This window comes from Astyanax mexicanus, chromosome 22, assembly GCF_023375975.1.
Source record: "Astyanax mexicanus isolate ESR-SI-001 chromosome 22, AstMex3_surface, whole genome shotgun sequence".
NCBI lineage: Eukaryota > Metazoa > Chordata > Actinopteri > Characiformes > Acestrorhamphidae > Astyanax > Astyanax mexicanus.
Window position 1 is genome coordinate 7,571,093 of NC_064429.1, and position 11,507 is coordinate 7,582,599.

At 36.7% G+C, this 11,507-nt stretch overlaps 1 protein-coding gene across 2 annotated transcripts; it reads left to right on the forward strand.

Annotated features, from left to right (window-relative positions):
• Positions 1-869: 869 nt before the first annotated feature.
• Positions 870-10,649, forward strand: fam219ab (family with sequence similarity 219 member Ab). Of its 2 annotated transcripts, none has more exons than XM_007240555.4 (6): positions 870-1,222; positions 6,734-6,833; positions 7,633-7,735; positions 8,687-8,767; positions 8,879-8,954; positions 10,445-10,649. In XM_007240555.4, exons 1-6 carry the CDS (start codon positions 1,166-1,168, stop codon positions 10,601-10,603), a joined length of 576 nt encoding a protein of 191 aa, XP_007240617.1. In that variant the 5' UTR covers positions 870-1,165; the 3' UTR covers positions 10,604-10,649. The 2 variants fall into 2 exon arrangements, with proteins under 2 accessions (XP_007240617.1, XP_007240618.1); XM_007240556.4 differs by having other exon boundaries at positions 878-1,222; positions 8,879-8,933.
• The last annotated feature ends 858 nt before the right edge of the window (positions 10,650-11,507 follow it).

Consider the following 11,507-nt stretch of genomic DNA (forward strand, 5'->3'; position numbering starts at 1 on the left):
TAAAATGTGTATTTTAACTTAAATATTAAGGATTTACTATGAAAACAATATTTTTAAAGCATATATGGGATTTGGTGTCACACAACAATGCAAAACAAAATTTCTGGAGTATTTTATATATTTTATATTTCATGGTAAAGTTTGTAGTCAGAGAGTGGGGACAGGTAACAAATGCTATTTTTTCAGTGTTCTAAGTAGTTTCTGTTATTGTTTAATTACATATTGTACATAACTTGCTGGAATGGCCTTTAAATACAGCTCTGGAACAAAATAAGAGACCACTTACTTGAAAATGATGGGTTTCTTTGATTTTACCGAATTAAAAACCTCTGGAATATAAGCAAGAGGAAGATGGATGATCACAAGCCATCAAACCACCAAACTGAACTTCTTGATTTTTTGCACCAGAAGTAAAGCAGCATAAAGTTATCCAAAAGCAGAACATGCCAAGATGCATGAAAAAAACTGTGATTAAAAACCAGGGTTATTCCACCAAATATTGATTTCTGAACTCTTAAAACTTTATGAATGTGAACTTGTTTTATTTGCATTGACAGCTCTGCAAATAAATGCTCTAAATGACAATATTTTTATTTGTAATTTGGGAGAAATGTTGTCTGTAGTTTATAGAATAAAACAGCAATGTTCATTTTATTCATACATAAACCTATTAATAGCAAAATCATACAACATTGCCCCTGTCATTTAGTAGCAGGATGTTTACCACCAAGCTGTTGTTTACCACCAGCCCCCTTCATCAACCCCTTCCACCCCTCCATCCCGGGTCTGGGTGGAGCCTCATCACCGCCCCTCCGCCCCTGAAATCGGAGCCCCAGCATCAGCACCATCCGCGCGCCCCCCCTCGAGACCGAACCCCGCCGGAAGTGGGCGGATCACCACTGCCTCTCAGAGAGCTCAGCGCTGGGATGAAGGAGCGCCGGGGACAGTCTCGCGGCTGAAGAGGAGGAATCTAAAACACTCACACACACACACAGCCTGTACACAATTATACACACTCACACACACTCTTATATACACACACGCACTCATACACACAAACACCCGGACTCACACCGGTCCTTCCCAGCTTCCCAGGCCGCAGTCGGGCGCTCCGCAGTGGGCAGGGCAACGGAACAGGAGCCGGTGATCCAGCAGCACCGCAAAGATGATGGAAGAAATCGACCGATTCCAGGTCCCGACCGAGGCTGAGATGCAGGCCCTGGTGAGTGAGCGAACGATGCGATGCGGTTTATGTGTGTGTGTGTGTGTGTGTGTGTGTGTGTTTATCTGTGTGTGAAATCGGTTTGATGGGATTTACAGATTCGGATTAATTCGCCTGGGTGATGATAATAATAATGATGGATTGATAGTGGGATGATGCGTCTGATGGCACCAGTTTGTGGGATTTGGTCATGGATGCTCCGTTTGATGCACAAAAATCACATCTCTCCAGCTTCGTACATTAACTCTCCAGTCCACCTTAAATAGCGCAGTTGCAGCGTTCAAGATCCTTCGAGACGCTACAACATTCTACAATGTATCTGCTGCACCATTTAAGGTGGAACGGGAGATTCTACTACGAAGCAGATGCGCAGCTCTAGCTGATCGTGTAGCTGAGCAATCTGGTCATTGTGTAATTGTTGTGTATGTGTTTAGTTTTTTAGTGTTTAGTCTTTTCAACAATGGTAATTAACAAGTTTAAAAATACTCTACAATCCAAGCTTCCTACAGCATCATTCAGAGTGCCTCCAGACTGTCTGCAGTCTAGTCTAGCCCAGGCTAGAGCCTCCAGAGCTGGGTGTTGGATGTACATACTGTAGATAGCATAGCGTAGCCTAGCTTTATGATCGATGAGGGTTCAATTGAGGCCTGGTTTATAATACCAGAAAAAAATGCACTGTACAAGAACAGACAGTACAAATGTTTCATCAAAGGTACAACATGATCTTTCAGGTCCAACTGTGTCCCTTAAACGTATATGGAAATAAAAACAGCAAAGGGATGTAGTAGAAATATTTAAATACCTTAAATAAAGGTACTTGGGAGACATACTCTTGAGAGTTCCATCCTAATGACAGATTCGTACCATGTCACCAGTTTTGTTCTGGAAGAAGCTTCTGTTCTCAAGAACAAAAGCACATCCAGGCCCAAAAGTCATCCATTGTGTGGGCCTACATTTTCCAGACAAATATGGCAACATGTGGAGGTGTGTCAATTTAAAGAACAGAACATCCATACAGTGCTGCAACAATTATACACTTTAAGAAAAGTGAGTACAGATTTGTACTTAAAAGAGTATAAAGCTTGTCGCTGGGGCTGTACCTTATATTGAGGTACAAAAAGTACCTTTCAGTGAAAGTCCTTTTTTGTACCCATGTAAAGCCAGTAAAGATTATAAAAATTATAAATATTATCATCAACTAAATATGGCTCAAAACTTGATCGAAAATTGTCTGGCTTTCAAATAAAAAATGTGCAATTAAAATATATCTTGTTTATTAGTACAGTGATACAGAATACTAAATGTACCCTTTAGCTGGTTAAGTGGTACAAATTTGTACTTATTTCTGTTAGAAATTACTTTGTACTTCAGAGGGAACAAATCTGAGCCTGTAAAGACCAATATTGTACCATTGAGGGTACAATTATGAAGAGTATACCTTTGAGTACAAAAAAGTACTCATATCGTACCTCTGTTTTTTTAGAGTGTAATGTAGTATAGTTAATAATGAATGTCAGTTACACAAATTAGTTAACTCCAAATTTCAGTGTTAAATAATTATTCATTTCCAACAGCATCGCACAAAACAAAGTGCAGGACACAAAAACAGAAAATTTAAACTCAACTCAACTTTCTGTGTCTCTAAAAGTGCCCAAACACAAACCAAATTTCATTACTTTTTTAAAAATGTCTGCATTGTATATTAATAATATTAAAGTCATCTAAACCACGACGAAAAACAAACTAGTGTTAAATAAACCAGAATATGTTTTATATTTTACATTATTCAAAATACAGCACCTCTTCTTTAGGTAACAGTTTTGCACATCTTGGCTGGATTTTCTCAGTCAGCTTTATGAGGTAGAGTCACCTGGAATGACCTTGTCAATTCAATGACTTGAATTTCTTCCCTCTTAATGTGTTTGAGAGCATCAGTTGAAGAAGTGAAGAGGTAGAGTTGGTATACAGTGAATAGTGAATATTTGAATATGTTCTAATCCATACAATGACAATAAATACTCAACTCAAGCTAAGAAAAAATGACTTTTAAGAAAAAATGAAGGTCAGTCAATCCAAAAAAACAATTTCAAGAACTTTGAAATTATCCGAAAGTGCAGTCACTGACCATCAAAGACCATAAAAAAATTATGATGAAACTGGCTTTCATCAGGACCGCCCCAGAAAAGGAAGTTGTACAGGATAAGTTAAGCAGTATTTTGGTTTGTTTAACACTTTTTAGTTACTACATGATTACTTATGTGTTCCTTCATAGTCTGGATGACTTTAGTGTTCATTTACAGTGTATGGAAAAATACTGAATAGGAAGTTATGTCCACAATTTGACTGGTTCTGTATGTGAAGGAAGGAATTTTAAAGTTGAGCAACCTCGATGTATGGAGCAGCCGCCATGACATTTGGACTTTTGGGACTGGATGTTCTTTTGCTTGAGAACAGAAGGTTTTTTCTTTCACTGAGATGGTTCCCCTCAAGAATATTCTTTCACCACTTCTAGTGAATAGTTTGGATGGTACTGTATATTATTCTATTGTATATTATTCTATCTGTATATTATTGTATGGTTCTTTGAAGAATCATTGACTGAGTGGGTGGACACTGGTTTCAACCTCAGTACAGATGCATAATATAGATTATTAGGGATGCACTAAATATTTAACAACTTAACTTAACATATTGAAAAGGGGGTTAAATGTTTAGAACCCCCACCCCTGAAATTTACACCCTGATCTGAGAACCACTTCTGAAAGGAACCATTCAATAAAAGAAGGAAGGATTTATTGTTTTCAAAAGGAAATTAAGGAAGTAAGAATGCAAATCACAATTTACATGAAGGTTACAATTTAAGAGTTGTAAATATATATTAATATATTCTGTAGAGGAGTGAGTTTTTTCAGGATTTGCAGAGAAGAAGGAACAGGAGGTCATGCTGAGCAAGAACATCTGATAAATGACTAACCCGTAAACACAAGACAAGCCTTAAAGCTGCAAGTGTTTCAGGCAGTGATGGCTGGAGAAACTGAATTTTACTGTAGATTTTGCGACAGTATAAAATACATAAAATACAGACAGTGAGGCTTAAACGATGAATTGAATCACATCAAACAAATAAGACACAGTAATTATTAGACTTGCTTATTTATTTATTGATGAAAATGATCCAATGTTACAGATGTGGGGAACTATTTTAACGATCTAGAGCGCACCAGTCAGTAGCCTATAGAACAACTTGATTTAGATCAGTGTGCCAGTTGTTATTTGCTTTAAGAAGCAGGTGAGCTCTGACTTTGGCGCTTTGGTATTTTAACAATGAGGTGCTTTGTGCATCTCAGCAGAGACAGATACTGATCTGCACTTTCACGCTGTGAAGACACACCAGCAGCTCATTTAAGGGAACAGTAATGTTGTTTTATTCTTTATCTGTTTGAGTTAAAAGTTGAGCGTTTACAAGCTGTGTTTTTTATTGAAATTCTCCCTTGGAAACTCACCATAGTTGTTTAATATTCTTCTGGTGGTGAATTTTAACATTAGCCAATTGGCCTTTAGTTGCTTAGAAGTTACCTTAAGTTATAATGGTCTTGAATTTTCCATTTGTACACTGTAATCTGTCTGATAGTGGATTTGTGGAGTCTAAACTCTTTAGATAGAGATGGTTTTGTAAACTTTTTCAGTTTGTTGAGGATCAACAACAATGGTGATTCCTCATAAGAGGCCTGGAGCCATATCTCTGTAAAGCTGACACCATTTGTTGTAAAAAAAAAAAAAAAAGTGCTTTATAAATAATTTAAATTTGGAATTAATCTGATATCCTCAAAAATCTCGTTTGTCATGATTCACTTTCACAAACGTGTTTTTTTATGATCAAACTCTGATAGAATAGATTTATGATGCCACAGTAGGATCTAGTAGGCCAAACTGGATTTTTGATGTCTCAATAGAATCTGTATGAATAGAAATTAGAGCTGGTCGATTAATCGATGTTATAAATTAATTCGAATTTACAGTTAAGGACGATGTGTTTTTATGAAAATCAATTTTTTCTGAGTTTTAATTTTCACCACCGACTCCCCTGAGCTTAGCCCCGCCCCTCTCTCCGCGTGCAGCCCCGCCCCTCTCTCCCACGCAACGCCCTGCCCCTCTCTCCCTCCCTCTCAGGCATTTTAGCGACTTCTAGCGACTTTTAGAAGAATTTAGTAGGGGAAAAAAAAGAGATTTCAATCGAAAAAGATTTTTTTTGGGCCATATCACCCAGCTCTAATAGAAATGTTGGATTTATCATTTCCAACAATAGAAACTAATAGGCCAAACTTTGAATTAATGATAAAATAATACAGGCTCCAGCCACTCACACCTAAATGTTGTCTCATTTATTTATTTGACAACATTTCATTTCACTATCAAACGATCTGTTAACCCACAGATATCTATTATTGGATAATTCTCCTCAACAAAGAAATGAACAAGTCTAATAGTTTTGTCTCATTTGGTTGATTTGTTTCGCCTTGTCTACTTTTAGTTTATATTTAGGAAGAAATATAGAAATATAAACACTTTCAAGCACTACAGTATGTGTTTATTTACTCAAAGGCTGAGCCTTAAAAGGTTTGTCTGAGAGATTAGATCCGCTCTCAGCTAAAGAAAGAAATGGGTATTGATGGGTGTGGGCATTGGGACAATATCAGCAGAACATTCTGAATTGGATTTCTCTTTTAAGAGTTTATCTAAAATAAAGAACTTCATTTAGAACAGGTTATTTTAAAGCTTTTTAAGGGTCTAGCACACACTAAAATGCTGTATGTTTGTGGACTTAAATCCAAAATCTACTTGAAAGCCTTCCCTGGACAGTAGAGATAACAAAAGCAGGATAGACACATGTTTTACTATCCTAATTATAAGATAAACAATGAATTTATGTGCCTTTTTTAAATTATCTACTGTTTTTCTTCCAGTTTATCTGCCTATTTCTCTCACCCATTTAGCTGCTAGTCAGCAGTATATTTCCATCACTAGTGATCCCTCAACACTTGTAAAGCCAAACATCGCTTCTTTTCTAACTGCTATTGACGCAACATTGCTGAGTAGCATCACAGCGCTAACACTCGGAGGAAAGCGCAGCGACTCAGTTTTGATACATCAGCTCACAGATGCAGCCTTGTGCTGATCCACATCACCCTAGGAGTGATGAGGGGAAAAAGCACCATCTACTGTACTGTACCCACCCAGAGAGAGCGAGACCAGCTGTGCTCTCTCGGGACTCCAGCAGCTGATGGCAAGCTGCATGACTGGGATTCGATTCTAATCATTGTTTCCTATCCTTTGGCACACAGGTTTTAAGATTAGTTTATATCAGTTTATTTAGTCTACATTATCAGTCTTTGCTTCTACCCTAACAATGAATAATAAACCAAAAATAATTATTATATCTAATTGTTTATTTTCTGTATTAACACTGATTGGATGATAACGGACCGATCCTCTTCTGTTTCCTCTCTTTAGGACCCAGCGTCATCCACTGCCTCTGAGGCCGACTCGGACACAAGAGAGAGCGAGCCGGCCACCCTCAACTACAAGCCCTCGCCGCTGCAGAGGAAAATAGGTACACTGTCTTAAATGTCTTGCTTTGGCCTGTAGACTCTATCTCTCTCGATTTTAGGGTCACGATTCGATTCGATTCTTGATTTTCTTTTTTTTACAGCAGAGAGGCCTATTTCAAAAGGTGGGCTTGATATAAGTGATGCAAAGTGATACAAGTGATCTGTAATACACCACATTAGGCAGTAATGGTCAAATTTTAATAATTTAATTAAGATATATATATGTAATGCCATCTAGTGGCTTTTTTTGGGGTAGCAGCAATGTGCAACATAACAAAATAAATAATAAAAAAATACAGGAACAGTCATGAACAAAATAATAGAACAATTAGAGCCTTAACAAACTGAACTCTATCCTACTATAACAGTTCAACATGAAAAATAAGACTCGGTCCCTGAGAATGAGAAGTTTTTTTCTTTAATAAAGATATATTATTAACTTTATCTGAGAGAAAGATGCTCCTTAAGGTACCAAAACTATTAACATATTTGAGGCTAGACAAATCAACTGTTATTTTTATATTTTCAAGTTTTTCTTTAAGAAGATGAGAATGTCCACATTCTCTGGAGAAAGAGCTGCTCTTTGAGGGATCGTCAATCCGCTTTTTGACTTCGAGGCTCGAGATCATGACATAATTTTGATAGATTTTGATGAAATATCGAAATCCTGACCCCCCTAGTAGATGGTAAACTTGGGTTTTGTTTAGTCAGAGTGTTGGAGTTTCTCTACAGCCCGAGAGTAATTCCTGATCTGGACTTTAAATGCTTCTTACATTTGAACTGATTTGTGTTTCTGTGCAGAGAAACAGCGAGAGATGGCCAGGAAGGGTTCACTGAAGAACGGCACGACCGGGAGCCCTGTCAATCAGCAGCCCAAGAAAAACAACGTCATGGCCAGAACACGGTATGAACATGAAACATTTTACCCTCTTCATTTTAGAACAATACCTCTGTAATGTCTGGACAAAACTCAGACACATGCAGATGCAATACAAGTACTTAATTATATAAACTAAATGCTGCAGCCACTGTAGCACTGTTGCATCATTTAAGGTGGAACAGGAAAGTTAGCTAGCTAGCTACTAAGACGAACGGTACCACTTTAAAATAAGACTATCTTTATAAATGGTTCATAAATGGTTTACAATTAGTCTATTAATGGTTACTAATCAGGTTGTAAATGCCTTAAAAATCATTAATAATCAGTTATAACACATACGTAAAAAGGGCAGCAATATAGACGGCTGTGAGTTCACTATTTTAACAACAGGTCATTGTTGCCCTTTCTACGTATGTGTTATAACTGATTATTAATGATTTTTAAAGGGAATTAACAACCTAATTAGTAACCATTAATAAACTAATTGTAAACCTTTTTTTTATAAACCCTTTATAAATGTAGTCTACTAGTGATCTTTTTTTATGCTTGTTATGAAGAATTAGGGCATAAAACATTGAAACTACACATTAAACTATGGTAATATAGAGCTAATCATCCATTTTAACAAGGAAAATACTGAAATTTGTGGGTTTCTTTTGTCTCTTGTTCCGCCGTCTTACCAGTGATTCTCATACACCTTTATTTGAAAAGTTCATCTAAAAAAAATCTCTGTACAAAGCCCTCTTCTCCCTACCACCTAAGGGGTGAAATAGGATTGGGCCTAAACATTAAAAAATAAAATAAAATATTTTAAGCCGCTGTATCTGTAGTTGTCCTTCAAAATCATATACAGCACCTTTAATGATAGAAAAAAAGAATATACCATATTTTATTCATCTGTTTCGATCACTGACCTCTTTTGCTGATGTTATTGCTGATATTGATTTCTAATAATGTTTTTTTCTATTTCCTCAGGCTGGTGGTTCCCAACAAAGGCTACTCCTCTTTAGACCAGAGCCCAGACGAGAAACCCTTAGTAGCTCTAGACACAGACAGGTAGGTACACTGCGCTCATTTCTTTAATTGTTTCTACACAGTACGATTCACCACACACTCATCATCTAACTCATCACAGCTAACGCTTAATTTTCTGATTGTGTTTTCTAGTGATGATGACTTCGACGTGTCCAGATACTCTTCGTCGGGATACTCCTCGGCTGAGGTGAGGTCACTAAGGGAACAGGTACCTACAAAACACTGGCTGAGTAACCAAATCTATGTCACGTCCAAACATCACCAGGGTGTCCTCGTTCCTCATTCAGATTTCCCTCATCATTATTCCATTACAAACTATGTACTTTTTATTCTTTTCTTCCTAAATGTTCCTTTTTACCCCCAAACTGACAGAGTCAGCCGAGAGTTCTAACGGATAATGTGTTTCTCACAAGCATTAATATTCCAATAAACCCCTCTGTTTTTTCCCGAAGTTGTGCGTAAATTATGTAGCTTCATTTCCTGTGTTCCCACTACTCATATAGATGCATGTTCACCATCAAACTCTATTTGTGTTTAACTCATTAATACTGGATTTTTTTTTTAAATAAAGGATTTATTTTTTATTCGTTTTAATACTGTTGATACCAAGTGAGCTGATACCAAAGTCCCTATAGGGAACCTATAACCCATCTTTGTAATGCTGCTGGAAAGTTGTTTCCAGTCACACAAGCTCAGGCTCCTCTGTCTGTCAATAGGAATACACCATAACTTTGAAGTCAAGGTCCAAACACATTTAACCCCCTAAAATGCCTTGTTCCATATACAGGCTACAGGCCTATATCTCTGCAGTAAAATAGATCATTCATATTCTGAAAACTTAGGGGTGTCACGATTCTCTAAATCCTCGATTCGATTTTATTTCAGATTTTAGGGTCACGATTCGATTCTCGATTTTCTTTTTTCTTTTTTTTTTTACAGCAGAGAGGCCTATGCCAGTTTTAGATTAGTCTATGGTCAGTCATTGGTTTGATTCATCAAATTTACAATATCTTATTTCAAAAGGTGGGCTTGATATAAGTCATGCAAAGTGATACAAGTGATCTGTAATACACCACATTAGGCACTAATGGTCAAATTTAAATCATTTAATTAAGATATATATGTAATGCCATCTAGTGGCTTTTTTTGGGTAGCAGCAGTGTGCACTATTAAAACAGCAATGTGCAACATAACAAAATAAATAATAATAAAATACAGGAACAGTCATGTACAAAATAATAGAACAATTAGAGCCTTAACAAACTGAACTCTATCCTACTATAACAGTTAAACATGAAAAATAAGACTCGGTCTCTCAGAATGAGAAGTTTTTTTCTTTAATAAAGATATATTATTAACTTTATCTAAGAGAAAGATGCTCCTTAAGGTTCCAAAACCTTTAACATATTTGAGGCTAGACAAAACAACAAATACTGACAATTTTATGATTTTACTCATCATATTTGTATATTTTATATAAGTTGCATTTTATATAAGATTTACTTACATTATTAAAATAATTACAATTACAGTATTAATTACATGTAGTAATATTTATTATCAAACATTAAAGCCTTTTAAGTAATGCTTAGAAATCCTCAAGATGTAGGTGTGTAATATCAGGCTCAATTCTCATGAATTATGACTCTATATCTATATATCTCACATCTATATGACTCAAGTTACCCACTTTCACAGCAAATAAACCAGGACCTGAACATCCAGCTGCTGAAAGACGGCTACAGGCTGGACGAAATCCCCGACGACGAAGACCTGGACCTCATCCCCCCCAAATCTGTCAACCCCACCTGCATGTGCTGCCAAGCCACGTCTTCTACCGCCTGTCAGATCCAGTAAAACACCTCTCTAGCTGTCTGTCTCTCTCTCTCTCTCTCTCTCTCTCTGTCTCTCTCTCTCTCTTTCACACCCTCGTACCCTTATACAAAAAAAAAGAACAATTAATCAATATTACAGCACGAAATGTACAGTTAATGTTATGGACATGGTGTACAGGAAAAAAACTTGTGATTATTTACACATATACACACATACACACATACATACACACACATTTACACGATAATGATAATTAACGTTTAATGACTATTATATCGGTAGCGCCCTCCTATGGTAGGACGCTCTGTATGCTAGTCAGCTAGGAGGGCTTATGTACTCTCGCCTCCTGGTGGATGTTGTGTAATATTGTACAAGTGGAGGTAGATTAACTTAAAAAAAAAAAGAATAATTAAATTATGTCCATTTCCAGTTTATTGAACTGTGCATTAAAACACTCGGCGGCGCCACCGCGGGCTGGACTAGGCTTATCCACTGTAGTGACTGCTTCCATGTTGTATTTACTGCGTTTACGTCATCATCTTTCTATGTTTTATGTCCTTTTTTTTAAACTAGTCTTTGAAAATGAGCAGCTGTACTGTATGTGCTTGAGGATGTTGCCAAAGCAGCATGTCGATTTTCAGCATTTTGGACATGCTGTTATGCTAGTTGCTAGTTTGCAGTGCTAAGCGCAGCAACGTTGCACTTTGATAATCATCATTTTGTTTAGATTTCTTGTTTTTAATGGCTTTTAATGTTTTGTTCATATCATGAAAAATCAGAAGAGGAAATAAAACACACATATTGAACTAGCTAGCTGCTAAAGCATATACAGTAAATGAAATAATTAAAAGATTCCCTGCTGATTTTGTAAGTTTGAATACTGAGAAAGACGTAAACCGTCTATACCATATTTTTCACATTACAA

Bases quoted from the DNA above. Each gene is read 5' to 3' on its own strand.
- fam219ab (XM_007240555.4), top strand. From the start codon at position 1,166: ATGATGGAAGAAATCGACCGATTCCAGGTCCCGACCGAGGCTGAGATG. The intron at 6,834-7,632 runs GTACACTGTCTT...GTTTCTGTGCAG, and splicing joins GCCGCTGCAGAGGAAAATAG to AGAAACAGCGAGAGATGGCC. The intron at 8,768-8,878 runs GTAGGTACACTG...TGTGTTTTCTAG, and splicing joins GTAGCTCTAGACACAGACAG to TGATGATGACTTCGACGTGT.